The 20,234-nt window shown below is 58.3% G+C and overlaps 1 protein-coding gene and 1 long non-coding RNA gene across 3 annotated transcripts; one reads left to right on the top strand and one right to left on the bottom strand.

Annotated features, from left to right (window-relative positions):
• Window positions 1-408: 408 nt before the first annotated feature.
• SPRY3 (sprouty RTK signaling antagonist 3) lies at window positions 409-11,447 on the bottom strand. Of its 2 annotated transcripts, none has more exons than XM_084534960.1 (2): window positions 10,210-11,447; window positions 409-7,133 (listed from the first exon to the last, which is right to left on the bottom strand). In XM_084534960.1, exon 2 carries the CDS (start codon window positions 7,084-7,086, stop codon window positions 6,163-6,165), a length of 924 nt encoding a protein of 307 aa, XP_084391086.1. In that variant the 5' UTR covers window positions 7,087-7,133; window positions 10,210-11,447; the 3' UTR covers window positions 409-6,162. The 2 variants fall into 2 exon arrangements, with proteins under 2 accessions (XP_084391086.1, XP_084391085.1); XM_084534959.1 differs by lacking the exon at window positions 10,210-11,447 and adding an exon at window positions 9,867-10,129.
• A 6,405-nt stretch (window positions 11,448-17,852) lies between these two features.
• On the top strand, window positions 17,853-20,070 carry LOC311443808. The gene is made up of 2 exons (XR_014697508.1): window positions 17,853-17,985; window positions 18,544-20,070. It is a non-coding gene; the product is annotated as an uncharacterized lncRNA (long non-coding RNA).
• Window positions 20,071-20,234: the final 164 nt, after the last annotated feature.

Here is a 20,234-nt window from a genome sequence, read left to right as displayed (position 1 = left end):
GCCGGTGGGGAGAGACAGCTATGGACAAGCCACAGTTCCTCCTGCTGATGTCCACTGCTCTGTGGCACCACCCCATCTCTCCTGGCAGCAGAAGAGGCTTTAGAGTTGTGTCGTGGTGACCAAAATCCCCCAGATCTCAGTGATTTCTTACCTCACTCCCTCCTTTTGCTGCCCAGGAACCCACCCTGCCTCAAGGATCTGGGCCATTCACAGCAAGGAAGCACTCACTGAGATTCGTGAGTTTTTTTTAAGCAGCAGAAGGGTTCCCAGGGGAGATGTTGGAAAGCCCAGACTGATCCCCACCACCACCCATCCCATGCCAGCAGTGCCCATGCAGAGCCAGCACCTGTTAAGAGCCCTTCCAAAGCCTGAGTCATGCCCTGGCCGCCATGAAGACAAGAAGACACGTTCAAAATTAATATATATTTTTATTGAATATTTGCTCTAAGTGGGCTTGTGAAGCCACCCATAGAATTACTTCTTTCATCTCAGCAGTGGTTCAGTAACAGTTATTAGCTTTGCAAGAGAAGAAAACCAAACAGAAGGGGGTGCATTAAAATAAATAGGTTATTTTTTCTTATCTTTAAAATAAACTTTTGAAATAAATACTTTGTGTTTTTTTTTTTTTTTTAATTTTATTTTTTTTTCCCCTTAAAAGGTACAAGAGTATTGTCAAAAAACAGCCATCAGGTTATAAACATGTATTATACCTTATAGAAAGGAACCCGAATAAAGGCAGCCGGGGAGGGACCTCTTTATACACTGTACAGAATGCCTTTGTACCAATTAAACGGAGAAGGAGAGGCTTCGGTTCTTGGTACGAGGCCCTCCTTTGAAGCCAAGGGGACCCGTCTTCTCGGGAGAACTTTGTGCTGAGGACCCCTGGGGAGGCAGGGGGCTGCCTGTCCACCGAGCATCACGAAGCCCTGGGGGAGCCCTTGGGAGGAGATGGCAGAGGAGAAGGGGAGGGGAAGGGGGAAAGGGGCTCCAGGCAGGGAAGGAAGGGACCAGCCCTGCCAGCTCCAGGGGGGCCACAACACCAGGGAGGGTTTGGTCCTGCTGAGGCCCTTTGGGTGCTGCAGGAAGGTGCAGCAGGATGGAGACCCAGTGTGATCCCTCTGCCCCTACAGCCCGGTGCTTCCCCTGGCTCAGCACTGGGATATTCACCTTGCCCCTAAGGGGTATTTTTTCTCTCCCCATCCATCCAACACCTCTCCAGCCTGCAGGTCCTTGCGGGGCACCTTTCAGCACCCTGGACTATGCCCTCAGGGGATTCTTCTGCAACAAGCACCCCAGGAAGACCAAGCCTCGCCTGGGCAGGTTCCCACTCTGGGGGCAAAGAGCAGTTACTAGAAGGAGACAGAGCTTGCAAGAGATCCCGATGCTCACTGAGGAGTACCCCAAAGCATGCCAAGCCCAAAGGAGAGCGCAGCTCTGGTTCAGATCCCAACCAGCAACACACAGCTGCTGCGAGCATCCTGCAGGAGTGGGCTCCGTGGGCTCCCTGAAGGAGGCTAGCCTCACCCAGAGCCTACTAAAGACCACGAATGGGCTTTGGGGTGGGGAGTAGGGGGTACATCCTTCTCTACTTTCTTCACATGCTGATCACAAAAAAAAAAAAGGACCTTCCAATATCCAATGCAGCCTCAAAACACCCACGGACCAGAGAGAGCGACCTAACAGAGCAGATGCTGGAAACAAGGCTGGGGCATGGCGTGCTCCTCCTCGGGCCAGCTCACTCACACAAACCCTACAGCAGCTCCTCTCACCCTGCTGCTCACCCCTCTTTATTGCACTAAAGCAGCTGTCCGCAAACTGTAATTTTGTGCTTTGGCATCTTTCGGCCGGTGACACTTCCCCACCGGTCTTTGGGATCATACTTGAGGATGGGGAAGAGCCAACTCAACAGGATTTTATAGGGATACGAGAACACAATCCCAAAGAGCGTCCCCCCCAAACCCAACTCTACAATTTTTTTTTTTTTTTTTTTTTTTTGAGGGGTGATCCTTGGCTGCCAGCTGCTGCTTTGATGCGAGGCACCGAGGTTTCTCAGGGGTAGGTGGCAACCTGAGCAACAGCCCAAGGAGCACCTCTGCCCTTCCACCAGGAGGGCTGGAGGAGCTGGCATGGGATGGAGTCTTCACCCCGGTCCCCAGTGACCTCTCCTCAACAGTGTCCATACATTTACCAGTACTGAAGGAGGGGAGCGGGGCTGGGGGAATGGCACAGAGCAAGCACCATCAGGAGTCTTTGGAGATCCGGATGGGAAGAGCAGAGCAGGGGGAGCTCAGGTCCTGCTCAGCAGCTCCTGCCCTGCCTCCTGCTCCTTTGGCACCTGAGTCTCTCTTTCCTTAAATTCGCCCTAACATGTTTCTTGGAAAAGGAGCCCACGACCAGCACAGACACACAGAGTGGAGAAACGCTCTCTTACGAAGCAGATCCATCCTTGTCGGGCCACAGGGGTGCAGGGGAAACAGAGGACTTGACATGTGATTCCCCCAAAAGAAAACCAGAAAAGACACGTTGGGACAGAGAGAAACCCAAACTGTCAGGACAAGCAGCTGCAAACAAACATCTGGAGCAGATGTTATCTGACTCATTACAGGGTGGGGCAGGAAAGGGGCTCACAATTCCAACCAAAATTGGAGTCCTCTCGAAAAGGGAAACCAAACTATCTGGCAGCCAGAGATGGGGAAGGAGCAGGATGGATCTGGTCTGAAGACATTAGGAAAAGCTCAGGAGGAAAAAAAAAAAATAAAAAATTGATCAGAGGCTGCCCACAGCATTCCTGACACCAGAAGAGCTCAAAGACCCAGAGCTGCCTGCCCTCCTCTGAGAGCTTTTGGCAAATCCCAAAAATCCTGTCTTTTCTGCTGGGGTGAAGTAATGGGAGCTCCTCGAGGCCCCTCCAGATGAGCGTGAAGCAGTAACCCCGCATGAAGCCTCCATGAACAGGGTAGGACCAGACAGCCCTGAACATCTCCAGCCCATGCAACTATAAGACCTGGACGTGGCTCTGCATTTTACCCTCAACACAGCCAAACCGAGCCCTGCATGGCCTGACAGCTCTCCATGCCCACCCGGGGCTCCCTTCCTGTCATTGCCCATCTGCGTGCCCATATTCCATACGATATATCTCACAGACTTGGCATTTCTTGCAGATCAGACATCCAAGAGACCTGGCCGGACTCCCTAGCCCTGTGCCCAGGCTGTGGCATGGTTCCCTATGGGAAATGGGACTTCCGCACCGACCCAGAAAAAAGCCCATTAAGCAGAAGGCATCCTGGCCTCTTATCAATCCCAGAAGGCAAATTTACTGCAGTTGTAGTGCAGGGCTCCACCTCGCCAGGCTGGTGCCAAGCTGAACTGGCGCTGAGGAGCTGGTATCTGGACAGCCATCTCCTCATCCGGCAGCTCCAGCACCTGGGGGAGGTCACCCCGTGCTTGCATGACTTGGGAGGCCGTGAAAATGATGAAGCTTCACATGTTGAGTCATTCCACCATCAGGAGAGGAAGCAATGAATTGCAAAGATACAGAGGTGGTAACTAAATTTACAAGACGGCTCCATTTAAAAAGGAGGAGGAAAAAAAAAATCAAAGTAGAGCAAGTTGGAAAATTCTGTTCATTAGTTTTCTTCTAAAAGTTTCAATGAACTATTTCACATTCTCATTGAAGTGAGACGGTTCAAATCCTCAATGGGAAAAAAAAAAGGGGGGGGGGGGGGAGAGGTTTTTACCCTAAAAAGATTTACACTTTCTAGGAGGAATAAGTTTAATCAGCACCGACAGAGAAGTGAACGGAGTGTTGAAAAGGAAGGGGGCCTCTTGGTGGAAGTCTCTCCCTGAAACACTGCTTGGAAATAGGGAGCCAAGCAACTGTTGGTATATGGAAAAATACATTTGCAAAATATTTTACAACCGATGCCACCGAGATGGACTTGTCCTGGGGTGGAACAGACACCTACAGGCTATTCTCTGAGAAGGTTATTGCCTTAAAACCCGAATGGCTGGCCATGCAGGACCTGCAAACTGCACGGGCATCATCTTCTCCCTTCTGAACACCAGGAGATGCTCGCTGCAAGCCCCAGCACCACCCTGAATTCCCTACCACTCATGGAGGTGAGCTCTCCGTCTCTGGCTAGAGGAAACATCTTCCATCAGCACCCCTCAGGCTCCAGGTGAGACGAGGGTCAGGATCCCGGTCGTGCCCGTAACACGCGCCCCAGGCACAAGCTTCACGCCAGGGATGGGATCCACCTCCCCTGCCACAAGTTCAACATCTGGGCCCCTTAGAGTCAAGGGAGTCGGGCACCGCCAGAGCACGATTTAATTAATGTTTTCAAGGGGGATGAATCACTCCCTGGAGCTGCTTTTCTCTGCAGCAGAGGGAGCTTGGATCAGACGCGGATTTTAGATAGCAAATGTATGGGAAGATGAATCCCATCGTCAAAGCCTACCTCCTGGCTCGCTGCAAGCCAGCACTAAATCCTACCCCCTCTCTGCAGCCTGCAAACCTCCCTGTCCCCCTCTCCCGACTACCCAGGAACTAAAGGTCTAGGATTAGCAATAAACAGACTTGGAAATCATCTTCCAGCATGTGCAAGTGTACCAGGAAGCCAAACCTTGCATCTGGCACCATTCACAGCAGTATCATGGATATTATTAGTAATAGTCCTAGCCATCCTAACGTTATATTTATATATACAAAAATAGATCCACAGAACTCTACGGAAAGAGGTGGCTGAGTGAATGCAATGGGCAAGCCCTGGACGGCAGGGTCTCGGAGGAAGCCAAGGGAGACGTTGCATATATTTCTGCAGGGGAACCATTCGCTTCCCTCCGCACACACACGACTCGAGGGAGGGACAGGAGGGCAGAGCCGAGCACTGGGACAACATCCCAGCTCCAAACTCCCCCACCCCATGGCCGATGCAAGCGGAGATGGGGGTCCAGGTCCAGGAGGATCTCCCCCCAGCTGCAGCAATGGGATTGATGTTTTATCATAGCACATAAATCATGGAGCACTGACCCTGTCTCGGGTTTCCTTCTGGTCTGCAGATGGCCCAGCCCGGGGGCTCGGTTCAGCCCCATTTCCAGTTTGCCAACGCAGAATGCCCTCAGCAGTGACGCTGGTGGTGGCGTGGCACGCTGATGGCAAAGGAAAGCAGGGTGAGGACTCAAACACAACCTCTGCAGGGAGGGAAGGTCAGGTTCCCATCCTTGGACATCCCGTCTGCTCTCCATTTTCCCTAACCCAAAGCAGGGTCGTCCCCCCCCCCCCCCGGGGAGTTCCCCCACATCAGTGCTAAGTGGCAGGGAGAGCAGCGCTGGCTGTTGATAGTTGGGTTTAGGGACTCTTTTTAAAGTGAATTCAGTGCTGGTGGAAGGTACCAGACAGGCAGAAGGCAGATCTAGGGAACAGGATGGTGGGACAAAGCTCCTATCCCCATGGCTACTTCACCCTACCCCCAAGGACAAGCCTGTGAGGGTAGAAGGGGAGCTGCAGCATCTGCTCAGTGATGGGACAGAGCTTGGGGGGAGCACCATCCTCGCTCCCAGCCCACCAGGATCGCATTTTGGAGGCAGCCCCTCCAGCACTGCACCTCCAGGCCTGGAGGAATGAATGGCTATTTCAAACCAGCATCTCGCTCTCCACCAAATCCCAGGGGGACCTTCCCCTCGCTGCGGCTGGGCGGGAGCCAAAAGGTTTCGAAAGCTTCCCACACCTTCCCTTCCTCTTGGAGGCAGCACAAAACGAGATGCCATCTCATGGCAGAGCTGGCTGGCATCTCCCGGTGGCTTCCAAGCAGGCAGGGAAAGCTGCTGCTGCCTGGGGGAGCCCTGCAGCACCTGGGGAAGGGGGCTGGGGGCAGGGGGAGAAGGTGGAGACCACCCATGAAAAGTGCTGGAAGGAGAGGAGGAGAAAACGAGTCCAGGCTCCTGGAGGACTCCTGCTTGGGATGCATGGAGCCACCTCTTCCTCCCGTGGGAAGAGCCACAGCCTGTGTGCTCCTGGTGGCCGGGGGACCCTGAGAGTCTCGTTCCCAAGAGGAGGCGGTGGGCAGGGGGAGCGCAGCAGAGCGGAGGGAGCCAGAAGAGGAGAGGGGTGAAGGGGAGAGGAGGAAGAAGAGGAATCAAGCCTGCTTCTCCTCCCCGGGAGGGTCATACCGGCTTATCCAGCGTCTTGGGGAAAGGCGTGCCGCTGGAGGAGGAGATCTTTCTGCACACCGTGTTGGTGTGGGTCTGGCAGCGGCAGCCGGGGCGTTTCAGGCCGTCGTAACCCCGCTGGCAAAGTTTGAGGCACCCCAAGGTGGGAAAGTAGCAGCAGAGGCAGGGCATGAGGAGGGAGAGGAAGCTCATGGCAGCCCAGCGGGCGCAGCAGGACCCCGGCCCGCAGGAGCAGGGGTCGTCGGCGCAGGTGTCCTCGTCGTCGGTGGAGCAGTGGTAGAAGAGACCCTTGACGCAGCAGAGGCAAGTCCCGTAGTCGAGGAGGCTCTCGGGGGAGCAGAGGCAGCGCTGGTTGCAGAGCCAGCAGGAGGGCAGGCTGCGGGCGGCCGTGCAGCGGGCGCACTTGCAGCGCCCGCACTCCTCGCAGATGAAGAGGTGGCCGGCGTGCAGGCTGGGCTTCTCCACCGCCCCCTTCAGCGGAGAAGACTCCTCCGGCTTCAGCTCGCCGGCCCGGGGCTGCGTCCGGATGAGCGAGTGGCCCGAGTGGGACGGCGTCAGGCTGCTCAGGAGGCGCTGTTCGGAGGCGGTGGTGCTTTGGGACACGGAGCTGGCCGTGCTGGAATGGCTCATGGGTTGCTGCAGGGGTGGCATCTGGTGCTGCTGGCTGTGGCTGCGGTGCAGGTCCGGGAAGGTGGAAGACACCAGGCGGTCCTGAGGCCACTCCTGCTTGTGAGGTGGCTGCGATAGGGACGGGTTGGAGCGGGCTTGCTGGAAGCAGGCAGCCGGCCTCTCCACGTAGTTGTTGCTGGCACGGATGGAGCGGATTTGGTCAATGGACAGGACCTGCTGGAAGTCCTCGGCGGGTGGGTCCATGGTCTCGTCGCAGCTGAGCTCAGCCACACTGGAAGAGAGCTGCATTGCCAGGAGCAAAGAGACCCTGCGGCATCAGGGCACATCTAAAAATCCTAAAACGGGGCAGGAAGACAGAGGAAAACATTTGTGTTACGTTTCATAACGAGCCCGTCCCTACAGCCCTGGAAGCAAAGACTGAGCAGAGCTCCTGACGAAGTTATTCCCACAGCAAGCCTCAAAGTACTCCTGAGCCTGGGGAGACTTTGGCCCAGACATTTCCAAAAAGTGGGACTGGGAGAGCTTTGTCCCTTGACAAAGGAGGGTGCAGCATCTCCCCGTGCTTTCCGTGTCCTTCCCGAGGAGGTTCCCCGTCCTCCTGCCAGCACTGATGGGCGCTGTCCTTCCTCCCTAGAGGAGGGGAAATGTGGAGCTGAGGCTTGTCCAGGGCTGGGAACAGCCGTCTCCTCCAGATCAGGAGACTGTCATGAGCCAGGGGCACAGGGAAGGAGGGGAACCAAACACATTTAATTTCAAGCAAGCAACAGCAACAAATCACCACTAATACGACATGTGCTTGGCCAGGGACTGGGACTCCCCAAGTCCTGGCATCTCCCCCTGCAGTGTCCAGGTTTCCCACTTGCATCCCCATCCAGAACACCAAGGAAGGGCGAGTTTCTCCTTAACCCCACCACAAACACTGGGTGAAGCTGGCAAAGCTGATTTAGCAGCTTGTCTTGCTCCTGCACCGAACCTGCCATGCAAAAAAAAAAAATGGAGCAGCAGCAGGGATGCCCTTCACTGCATGCCAGTACCCATCCAGAAGCTTTTCCCCCAACAAAATCAAGTCCAGACTTTGACGTCGGATACGTGCTTTCCGTGTGCAGCCAGCTTCCCTGGGACAAAGCCATTCTCTGGCAGATCAAACGTGTGATCTGTGGGTGACACCGATATTGTCACGGTGCCCACAGGAAGGCTGCGTTTCGATAGGAAGCTCCCCGTGGCCAGCAGGCCAGGCGGTGGCTTTCAAGTAGGTGAGGGGCCACAGGTAGAATCTGCTCATGCAGCAGAGAGAGGCAGAGGGAAGATTGATTTTCATTAGCTAGGCTGACCTTGAAGAGCAGGGAAAAGCAAAGGCAACTTACTTCAACTCTTAAAGCAAGATCTGCCCTCTCCCATCCCCCTTCCCGGAAAGAAAAGGCAACAAATCTGCTTAGATTTGTTGTTTTCTTTCCTTTGCAAGGAGCCCATCCCCAAGCCGCCTGGAGCAAGATGCTCGCCCCATCCAGGGCAATGCGGGCAGCGAGGGGGTCGCTCTCCCTGGCTGCCCACAGCTGGTTTGGTGCCGATTTCTGTAGCAAGGTGAGCTGAGAGGGCACGGCTGGCCCAGACAATTTTTGTGAACATGCTTCCAGGATGGGAAACAGCCTCCTGTCTTCTGTTACCTGCTGCCACTGAGCACATCACCCCGAGGCTCTTGCTGAGGAGCTGGAGCCCTCCGGAGCCCTGCGGGGATGTGGCACGTCCCAGCCTACAGATGGGACCAGGCAGGAGGGAGCAGAGCCACCTCGGTGGGGTCCTGTGTCCTTCAGGTCCCATCTCAGGGGGGATCACAGCGATTTACACCCAGTGCAGGAGGGGCTCCTCGCATCTGGGTGTCCGTCCCGCTCATCCTGGGTGCTGGGATTTGGTGGGATTTGGTGGGATTTGGGCTTTAGGACTCCAGCCAGTCAGACGGGGGGGCTCTGGGCAGGTTCCCATGGGGGGCTTTGAGTAAGGTGTGAGCCAAAGGGAGAGACAGGGAACAGTGGAGGGACCAACGGGGATGGAAAGAGTGGAACTGGGAGACGGAGAGCAGGCAAAGGGCAGACCCAGCACAGCTAAGCCCAATCCTCCAGGCAAGAAGCAGAGCTCAGGAGGCACGAGAGCCATGCTTGGGCAGGAGGAGCAGTGCGGGGGACCCTGCAAGGTAGGGGGGGGACAGCAGGCAGAGGGGAGCTGGCACAGAGCACTGCAGCCGGGACGCTTGGGGTCCGGGTCCTGGCCTTGGATGCAGCACCCAGGGCAAGGAGGACTCACAGCAGGGTCCGGATGCTCCTGGACCTACAATCCCCAGACGCAGGGGTTGGGCAGAGGGGTCCCCTTCTGGGACCTGAGGGGACATGAAATGGGGGTGGAGGAGCTGTGGGTCCCCTGGCACAGCGGGATGGGGAAAGAGGGGCTGGGTGAGCGGGGTGGGGACCCCAATCGCTGCTCCAGACGGAAAGCAGCCGGGCTGAGGGTCCTGCAGCAGGTCCCTGCCCTGTCCCCAAAGCACTGTCCCCGATCCCTGCCTACCTGCCCGGCCGGGGTGGGGGGGACCGGGGCAGCGTGTCCCCAGCCTCCTCCTCCTCCTCCTCCTCCTCCTCCTCCTCCTCCTCACACCCTGCCTGCCAAGCGGGCATGCCAGCCCCGGAAACCGGGCGAGCTTTATGGCCGCCAGCAGCCCCAAACATATAAAGTTCGTGTGATAATGGGCCAGAGGAGGGGATCGTAAAAGCAAATGATTTACAGGCGCTTGGAGGCAGCTGCCTCGCCGAGCTCCCAGGTGGGAGAAGAGATGGGGAGGGGGAGGAAGGGGGCTTCACCCACTCTCCCCAGGGTGCCCACGCGTGGCCGGGCTCCCCCCGCACCCCGCTGCCCATCCCCGCACGCACCCCACGCGGGACACCCTGAGCCCACGCACCCCGCGCTGGCGCCCGGCACCCGGTTTTCCCTAGATTTTCCCATTCTTTCCCTCTCCCCCTCGTCCCCCCACGGCCACCCCCGTCCCCCCACGCGTGTCCCCCCCCGCCCCGTGCCCCACTCACCCCGCCGCCGCTCCATCCGCCGTGCCCGGCCGCCGCCAGCCCCCGCCGCGGGGCTGCCCTAGGGGCGGGCGGCGGGCATGGGCGGGGGGCACCGGCCGCCCCCCCGGCCCCGCAGCCGGGGGCAGCGAGGGAGAGCCCGGGAGGGCTGCCCGGGCCGGGTTTGTGAATGCAGGCAGCTCCCCGGAGCTCCTTGTGAATGGGGGCAGCGTGGAGGATGGGAGGGAGGGAGGGATTTATTGCTGCCCGTTAGCATCTCTCGCTCTCCCTCTCTCTTTTCTCTCTCTCTCTCTCTCTCTCTCTCTCTGCCGCTCGCCTTCCCGGAGCTGGAGCTCTTAATGCTTACCTAAGTGGCGTCATCCAGCTGAAATTGAATCGGCCCATTAGCGGTCCCCACAGAGCCCTGTGCATCCGCTCCCCAGATAATGACTGCAACAGAGCCGAGAGCTGCGGGATGCAGCAGGCGCTATTTAAACATTTCCGTCTCCTCTCGGGCTCCGGCACGGCCCCGCTCTCCCCGGCCCTGGTCCCCGGGGGGCTGCGGGTGGCAGATCCCAGTGCGAGCCCCCCGATCGGGCACCGTGGCCCGGTTGGGTTGGGTTTGGCCACGGGGATCGACCCACACCCTCAGCTCGACACGGATCTGGGCAGGCGATGGGCACCGTCGCCTTCTGCCCCCTCAACCCTGGCCCAGTCACCTCTTCTGGGCATCTCGGGAGCATCAGTGGAGCCTGGGTGCTGTCCACCCCTTATTCGACTAAAAAATCCAGGCTGATGCCCGAATTAGCTCCTGTGATAGAAGCTCCGGGGCTGGGAAGGGGCTTTGGCTCCTCCACACCAGCCCCCAGCTCCCCGTTCTCCCAGAAACACACCTCAGCCTCAAGGTCCTTACGGGATGGGGACTTTCTGTCCCAAACACTGCGCCCTCCCTCCTCCTGGGCACTGAGGACCCCTCGGCCCCATGCAGAGGTAACTGGACGGGGATCAGCAGCTCTGAAGACACAAGACCTCTGCACGTTGGACGGGGACTACGGACCCTGCTGGAGCTCCCAGCCTCACTTTGTTCCCCTCGAGCCCTCCCGAATCCTTTCCTGGTGGTGTTTGTCGGCCTGGCAAACAACATCAGCAGCTCGGGGGATGCTGAGGACCCATCTCTGTGGGGCTGGGATGAAGCCAGCACAGAACCCGCTCCCCAGGGCAGGGCAGGTCCAGGTGCGTGGCAGCAGGACGGGCTGGGGGGGGCAGAATTGGGCACGGCACAGGGGCACTAACCAGAAGGATCCCACTGCCCTCAGTGGCTCCCTCCCAGTTCACACCAGCAGAAGGCCAGCAGTGACGGGGGTCTCTGCCCTCCGGTGGCACCCAGCTGAGCCCTTCCAGGCTCATTTTGATGCTGAGCATTTCTCCACCTACACGGGACGCCTCCAGAGGTGCTCCTCGGGGAGGGGTGAAGGCAGCCCTGAGAGCATCCCTCACCCTGGGCTCCGGGCAGAGCCTTAACACCACATCTCCACGCTCCGACCGGCCCCTCCTCTTCTCCACATCACTCCCAGCTCGGGCTTCGGAGGCACTGAAAGGAACGAGGTGCCCAAATCAAATCCCAGCGGCCGCCGGCTGGCTGCCAGCGCCTGCCTCCGAACAGCACGCGTGCGTCCTGTCCTCCCTTTCTCCCAGCCCCAATCTCTCACTCCCACCTCGAGGCGCGCGGTGATTCAGGCTTTTTCCCCCCGCCGGCTCGCAGCATCCCTGGCGCAGCCCGCGTGGTGCTCAGCCCGCGCCGCTTTATTCCTCGCCGGCTGCCGAGGGAGGGCCGAGAGGCATCGATGCGGAGATGCCGAGACAAGTGGGAGGGTGGGAAGCGGAGGGAGAATAGCAGCCTCCTGGGGAGTTATTGACCGCAGCCTCTCCGAAGAGGAGGGCTGGGAACCGGAGGGAACGCGCAGAGGAGGAAAGTTGAGGGATGCTCCCGAAGGAAGGGTGCGGGACCGAGCCTCCAGCAGGTTTTAGGAGGGATTTGCGCCCTAGGGATGGGGATGCGGACCCCTGGCCGTGCAGTGCCACAACATAAAGTGTATCAGAGGATGATGCGAGACCCCCTTGGCTCTAGGATAATCTCTCCCCAGGAGTGGAGGCGAGCGGAGGATTTAGCATCCCTCCCGCAGCGCTGTGCCCGTGTCCCCAAGCTACCTGCCACAGCCAGCCAAGCCCGATCCAGGCTCCCCCGCTGGGTTGGCGTCACTCCTCCCAGCTTGAATCTGCCGCCTTTTAACCCCTCAAATGCCCTTGGGGTCCTGTGCTAAGGGGTGGGGAGGAGAAGCAGCTCCCCTGAGTCCTGTTCTCTGCTCTTATTTTGGAGCATCTCCTCCCGGGACAGCTGAAAGTAAAAGAAGTGGGGAGTTACCCATTTTCCCTTCCTCAACAGGAGAAAAAAGAAAAGAAAAATTTAAAAAGTGTTTTTTTTGGAGATGTACAGAAACACGTGCACATTTTAATGAAGGCAAAAGGGGTAAATCTGGAGCCTGAAGTACTCGGCTGGGATTTTAATGTGACCAGGAGAGCCCGGTGCTTCCAGGCTTCAGCACCCCGCTCACCCCGTGCAGGCATTGGGACAATTCACTGCCAGGAACCAGCTGGGAGAGGGGAACGTCCCAGGGCAAGGCTGAAGATGTCTGAGCTCTTCTGATGCTGGTAGCCAAGCTTGGGCACCGGGGGAGGGAAAATTCATCTTCAGCTGAAGATGATGCGGGGGGGAGGAAAACAAGGGGGGTGGGGGGGAAGAGAACACGCGATTCCCCTGATTAAATCAGCCAGAAACAAAGAAGTGCTGGTGCCCTCTAATTTTTAGATTCACAGATTTTAGGGCCAGAAGGGACGGTGATGTTCATCTAGCCTGACAGTCTGTATTATGTGAAAGCCACTTGAAGCCAGACAGTGCCACCCGCTCTTCGGAAGCAACAGCCAGCGCAGGGAAAGGCACCGAAAGGTGGCAGCTCTCCCAGGGTGCAGGGGCAGCTGGCTCCAAAAACGTGCCTCGGTGAGGAGGAACCAGGTACAGCCACCCCACCGGGCTTGAAACAAACAGATGGCAGCACAGGGAGGGGGAAAACATAATTTCCCTTCCGTGCCACGCAGTTCCTCTGCTCAGCAGGCAGTGGGGAGAAAAGCAAGCCCTTCCTTCCGAACCTTTCCTAATCCCTGGAAAGAAAACGCCTTGCAAGGCTGCCGGCCCGGAGGCATCTCTGGGTTGCTTTGGAGTCAAACCTCGCTCTGCTAACCCTGCTTGAGCTGGCGTGGCTCGGGAGCAGGCAGGGCTGAGCCCCGCGGGCTGGATCCTGCGCCCCTGGCTCAGCCTGCGGCACGGCGGAGGCGCAGCCCTTGAGTGCAGTGAGAGCTTTTTCTCTGAAGATGGAGCCAGGCAGCGCCGAACACCAAGGGAGAGCTCAGGATGCGTCCCTTTAATGAGCTGAGGCTGGAACACGCCGAGGGAGCAGAAGCTGCCCGGATCCTGCTGGAGACGTGCTGAGTGGGTCCTGCTGACTCACGGGTGCAGATGGCGCGGTCCCCACGCGGCGGCGGCAAGGCAGGAGGTGGCATCTCGGGGGGAGCATCCAGCACCTGATCCCCACCACATGGTGGGCACAGAAGCCTCTCCCCACGTCCCGTTGCAGCTAGCGAGCAGCAAGCGTTGGCCCAAGCTGGTGCTGGGGCTGAGGACCAGCATCGACAAGCTCCACGTGCTCTTCTGAAAAAAAAAAAAAAAAACACGTGTTTGGGACCATGAAGTTCCCCCACCAACATCCACGCTGCCCTCCCAGCTGAGAAACCGCGGTGCAGAGCTCAGAGCACTGGAGAAGCAAGAGGATGTGCGACACGGAGACCTGGGCACACGCACTGCCCCACGGGGCTCATGGACACGTGTCCCTCAGGGCCACCTCTCTCCCTGGCTCCTGCGCCTTGTGCTCCCTCCGTGGCTTCTCCCCCACCCTGATCTTCTCCAGCTTTGGGCCTCCTGGCTTCCCAGAGGTGCCAGATGAAGCTCCACCAAGGCTTTCAGGAAGCCCTCCTGCTGTCCCCAGCTCTCCGCAGCCCCATGCACCCAAGACATCTTCCACCTCTCCTTCCCCTCCCAGCCCAGGCACCCAACCCGAGCATCCTCCTGCGCCCGGGCACCACCTTCCCACCCCAAACCCAACCCAACGAGCAAAACTCATCCCCCAGGGATGGGACAGGGGGCGGCTCCCCCCGGTTTCTTTTCCTTCATCCCTTTGAGCTCCGGTTTCAATGTCACTTTAACTTGAGCGCGTGTGTAGAGGGGAGAAAGGCTCGGTATTAAATTGCCAATCTGGTCACATGTTGCCTGGGATTTGGCCGTAGCTAAGCAGCACCACCCCCGCATTCACTTTTTTGGCTGGTGACTCCTCTGCTCGGCGTAAGGCAGAGTCGGTGAAGAATAAGAGGGGGGGGGGAAGAAAAAAAAAAAAAAAAAAAAAAAAAAGCAAAAAGGCGAGTCATTGTGAATGTCAGGAGCTCCTCAGCTGCGGGTGTGACAGCGATCCTCCCCCTCCAAACTCGCTCCGGGTGAGAGCCAAAGGGAGAGGGATTTCATTAGGATCTGGTAGCGGGGCTATTTTCAGAGCTGACATCCTACCCACGGCTAAAAATAGCTGGTCCCCTCCACGCAAACCAGGGTTTCTGTTCTGTTAAACTTTAATAAACCCCAGCAAGGCTCAGACCTTGCTTTCTCCCCACACTTTACTCCCTTGCTCGCCCCGCTCCCGCCCGGCATCCATCCCTTTGCCCCATCCCTCGCTTCCCACCACCCGGGTGCCCTCTCCCGTCTCCCACCCATGGGGAGCCCACCCCAGGTGCTCGCCGGAGCATCCCCAAGCAGGGGCCACCCCAGGAGGGTGCAGGAGCTCCAGGGTCACCAAGGGAAGAGCAATGCCTCAGCAGGACCTCGCTTTGCTCATGGTCGGGCAGCCCAGGACACCTCTAAGAGGTGCATCGACTACAAATCGTGTCTGTCCCCCCCCTGTCCCACTGCTGCTGGCCCTTGTCCCTCCGGGGGCTGCTGGCAATTCCCTCCCTTCATTAGCACCGCCACCTCGCAGGTAGTTGGAGCCGTTTATAGCCGAGATGACCCCGCTTTTCTAAAGAAAACGTGAATTTAACTCCTTCTGATGCTCCTCTTGACTCAGCCCACCCTGGCGGTCCAAAAAAAACTTCGATTTGGAACAACCAAGCTCTTCACTGCCCCACGCACATCCCAGCCCCAAAGACTCCCCATTTCTCTGTCCGTAGCACAACCAGCCACGCCGGGCTCTCCCTGCTCTTAGGATGGAGAAAAGCTTTGTCAAAGGATGCTCAGCGCCTCCTCCGCTCTCCCAAATCGGGGAACAGCTCCACCCCTGCCCTCTCCGAGCATCCTGTGCACCACTGGCACTGGGGCAGAGCTGGCTGGGAGGGGGGGACAAGCCGACGTGCCGTGGGGACAGCGGGGACGGTGTCATCGGGACGGGGACGACGCGCTCACCCGCTGCCTCGCGCTGGGTGCGCGCTGGCCCCTCAGAGCCCCTGGCCGCCGGCCAGCCAGCCATTTCCTGGTAATCTAATAGCCGCAGCAGATGAACCGAAAATGCATTTCCTGCCACCGTGCTGTAATTTTTTTTATTTTTTTTTTATTAATGTAAGGAGAGAAACGCAGTGCTGCCAGGGCGGGGGGCAGCGAGGACCTCGGTGGAGGAGCTGGGGTTGGGGGACGTGGGGACGGTGCCCTAGGGGTGGTCGGGAGGGTGCTGGGCATCCCCCGGGGACACACACGGAGGTCAACAGAGATCAGGCTGGGGTCACGTTAAAATTTAGGTTCCCAGCCCTGCCGGAGCATCACGGCCCCACCCTGCCACCTCCGGCATCGCTGCCTGGGGAACGATGGGGTCTGGGGACGGGGCTGGCCCTGGGCTGCCTCCTGCCACCCTGGGCAGCACATCCCACTCGTGCCATGCCCCTGTCCTGGTGCCATGCGCCCTCGGGGACGGGGGACACTTCCCTGCAGCTCTGCAGCTCCAGGATGTGCCGAGCTGGGAGGCACTCGCAGGGAAACTGAGGCACGGGTGGGGAAGTGCCCGTCAGCCACCGGAGAGCCGTGTCCTTGAAAGCCACCTGAGATAGGAGCACCGATGCTGCGGGTCCCTCTCCCTTGTGTCCCTCCCCGGGGACACGGTGTGACGCTCCATGTGGTGCAGACACCACCTCCACGAGGATCCCAGCCAGGGAAGGGACACCCCGAGGAAAATCCCACAGTGAGGGGCAGGCCAGGCAAGGAGGGCTGTGTGGATGCTCGTAGGAGGAGTTGGGGCACCAGGAGATGGGCACAAGAGCCCACAGCCCTCCTGGGCTTTGTTCCGCACCATCAACGGGCTCAGCACCACCCTTCAGCATCCCCCTCACCAAACACCACCCCAAATCCCCCGCCACCACCCCGGGACGTCGGTGACACCCCAGGGGCTTTGCTGCCACCTCGGCGGGTGCAGCCCCGGGGCCGCGGGGCTGGAGACGTCGGTGCAGCCCTTTTCCCACCCGGAGCCTGCTCCCTGCGCCAAGGCAGAGCTAAATTGGAAAAACACACACAATGACCTCTTGTGGAATGTAGTATGAATATTTGATAGGTCTAATGTAATCATATCCAATCGATACAGGCAGGAATATCTCTCCCTCCTCCCGCGCTCTCACTCTGCCCTGTCCCTTCCTCTCTTTTCCTCTCTCTCCCTCGCTCTCTCTTTCATTAATGCATTCTCCACTTTACATTATTTATTAACTTCCTTCCTTTTTTCTTTTTTTTTTTTTTTTAATTTAGAAAAAATAAATTAAATAACAGTGGTTATCTGGAGGCTCGAACCCTCCTGCCTAAGCGCTTTTGGGCCAGGCAAAAACTTTGCTGACCTTCTCTCACCTCCCTGCCTTCCTCCCCCGAAGCGGAGGGGCACCGAAATTCTGCCCCGTGTCTTAAAAACATTTTGCCTCCTGACTCGGTTTACCCCTTCTGCCGGGTGTGATCACTCATTTTTGGCCTGCAGCCATCCGGGAAGGATCCATCCCGCTCCCCTGCTATGGGAGGTGTAGAGGACCCCCAGGGCATGGCCGAGCACCCCCAGAAAGACCCCAGTGCCCATCGCTGCAGGAGGTCGCGGGGCTTGGGGTGGCTGCTGGGGACCGTGGGGAGGTTTGGGAGGTTGGCTTTGCTGGGGTTGGCTTTGCTGGTTTGAGTCCCTCTTTTCTCCTGCACAAGGACACCAGGAAGAGATAACCCACACATCGGGCTCTGGATACCCCAATGCTCCATCCCTTCGGGGTTCTCCCCATCGCAGTCCCAAACCGGGATGAAGCACGGGGCTCAAAGGCAAGGCTGGGACAGCGGGGAGACACTGTCCTCACAGACATCACCCCAAAAAAGGCCCCAGGAGCACTTGTGGGGTCCCAGCACTTCCCTCTCCATCCCCGCCAGCCCCGGGCACCCCAGCTGCATCCTCGAGGCCCGGCCCCGGTCCCCCACCATGGGACCTTGGTGACAGGGAGCGCGGAGGAGCCGAGGGAGCGAAGGCAGCTGGCAGCCCCGGGCCGAGCTCATCGGGGAGCGACCGTGACGTCGGGGCAGGGGAAGCGGGGTCCCGGCCTTTCCCAGGCCCCGCCGTGCTCCGCGCTCCGCTCCCCTGCCAGTTGATCGGCCGCTGGAGCACGACCAAGGGAACATCGGCCAGGGGAGAACAAACAAACAGCCGAGCCTGGGCTTCCTTCCTTCCTTCCTTCCCGGGAATAAACCCTCCCCCCCACAAAATAAAAAAAATAAAAAAATAAAAAACGGGTGGGGGAGGGAATTAAATTGACTTTAAATAAATAAATAAATGGGATAAAAACGAGGATAATGTCAAACAAATAAGCGTTTGGGTTTTCTGTCAGGATGTGGTGTGTTCTTGGGGAGTAGGAGGTTGGCCTGGGGGAGAAGGCAGCATGGAGTGGGGGGCAGACGGCCCCCGCAGGCACCCCACAAGGTCCACCACAAGGACTCCTGCACCCCGAACACAGCCCGCTGTCCCCCGCTCCCAGACGGCTCAGAAGGGAAGTCCTGGTGGGTAGAGGCTGGTTTGGTCTCACTGAGGTTTTGTGGCAACAGCCCACGGACCTGGCTCTCCTCAACCTTTCTAGAAGGCCCTCTGGGCTTCCCTGGACCTTGCTGTGCTGTGGTGCTTTTTGTTGGGTTGGGTTGGGTTGGGTTGGGTTGGGTTGGGTTGGGTTGAGTTGGGTTGAGCTGTGTTGGGTTGGGTTGGGTTGGGTTGGGTTGGGTTGGGTTGAGCTGTGTTGGGTTGGGTTGGGTTGGGTTGGGTTGTGTCAGGTCATTCATTTTGGGTTGTGTTGGGTCATTCAATTTGGGTTGTGTTGGGTCATTGGGCTGCGTTGGGTCACTCATTTGGGGTTGGGTTGAGGTGGGCTGGGCTGCACCACATTGATCTGAACTCTTTTAGTGCTACTGGGTTGACCTGGGCTGGACGGTGACATTCAGGCTGGGCGGCTGTGCATCAGAATTAACCAGTTCCTACACCCACCGTGGCATTTTTTCAGTATTTTTGTCCTCAAAGCCACTTCCAGGAACATCCCCTATCTGCTCAGCCACCCTTTGTTCCTGCAGCTCACGTGGAAACTGCCGCGTTTCCTGCAAACCCGTGAATTCCCTGTGTTGACCTGAGGAAGCATCCCCCAGATTTCACCGGTGCCACGCCACGCGCAGTGACAAACCCTCCCCACGTCCTGCACGCCGAGGAAAACACCGCTCGGCATCGGCACCGGCACCCTGACCCCTGAGAAACCCCGCGAGCACGAAGCCACCCGAGGGGAGCAAGCAAGCCCAGCGGAGGACACATCTGTAGGATGCGGGGCAGCAACGCGCTGCTGACCCCGGCGCTGGCAGGGCCTTTCCCATGCGCAGGGCTAATTCTGTCCCCTCGGGGCCGGATACGTTATCTCGTCAGCAGCACCCAGCCGGGGAAGGGAAGAGCATTGTGTGGGCTGCTGCTTTTTTTAAAACCCGCTCGTGACCCCAGGAGGAGCAGAGAGGGAGAGAAAATTCCCAGCTCCCGACTCTGGCTGGGAAATCCCCAGAAAGCTCCCCAGTGCTTTTTTTTTTTTTCCCCAGCACCCGAGACCCTCCGCGCCTGGGGAATGTCCTCAGGTGGGACCACGAAGCCTGGTGAGCCCCAGACTGTGCTCATTCCTTTAGGAAAGAATCTCCCCCGTGAGATCCCGATCCTGAGTGCGGCCACCACCCGAATCCCCGACCTCTCCCCCTCCTCCGGGCACACGGCAGCCCAGGAAGGGCCGGCGACAAATTCTCATGGAGGCCGAGATGCCTGTGCCGTGAGCTCACCGAGTGACTAACTTGTTTATCTCCTCTGGGAGCTGCACCAAGCTTTTGGGAAGCAGCGGATCCCCGCCAGCTCCTCTGCCTGTTCCAGGCGCCTCCCCCACCCCTTTCCTGAACAGCCGCGCTTGGAAAACAAGAGCTGTGGCGACACGCGCCCGCTCAGCGGCAGCACGGGGACATCGAGGACTGGGGAGGCGTGAATTTTGGGGAAACCACACGCGGAAATCATGGCAGAGCAATGCCTGGGATCAGCGCTCTCAGGATGCAATCCTTTACAGCAGGGCTTGCTGGCAGAGAGGAAGTTCTGCCATCAGCACCGCTGCCACCACAGGTTGTCCCCAGCTCAGAGATGTCCTGGACACCCTGGCTGAGGACCCCAGCGCACCTGCAGGAAGAGGATTAGGGGGATAAATAATTGCTGATGGGGCGAGCAGGGGGAGGACCACCTCCTGCCTACACCTCTGTGTGTCTGTGATGGGTTACGGCGCCACCACGTCTGTAATACCTGTATGTGAGGGGTTACAGAACCACACCTGTACTTGTGCTTCGTGGAAGAACTACACGACTCAAAGCAGAGTTATAAAGTAGGTATGTGGTTTATTTCAGCGCCAGGCACATGCGGGATAGCTTCCAAAGGCATGTGTGCCCTAACGCAGCAACTCGCCTGGGTTCTGTGCAGCTCAAAGTTACACGTGCACGAAGTTTCCCAACGCACTATACACGTTCATAACCTAGCTCCGCTTCCTATTAAAATGAGCTCCAAGGAGTCATTTCCATGAGCTCCTCCTGGCTGCACTTGCGCACTGTCTCCTCTCCTGGTGGTGGTCTTCGGGGGGTCGTGGGGACGAAGGCCGATAACTCCTCGTCATCACCACCAGCTGACCCCCCCAGCTGCTCCTCGGCTCTTGCCCAAACCACAGGGTCGGTCTCAGCTGCTGTTTTGAGACCGGTTCCCCGGT

Source organism: Aythya ferina, assembly GCF_964211825.1.
Source record: "Aythya ferina genome assembly, chromosome: 13".
Lineage (NCBI taxonomy): Eukaryota > Metazoa > Chordata > Aves > Anseriformes > Anatidae > Aythya > Aythya ferina.
This window is presented reverse-complemented; position numbering and strand designations above follow the sequence as displayed.

Coding starts and splice junctions, on each gene's coding strand:
- SPRY3 (XM_084534960.1), bottom strand. CDS start 7,086: ATGCAGCTCTCTTCCAGTGTGGCTGAGCTCAGCTGCGACGAGACCATG.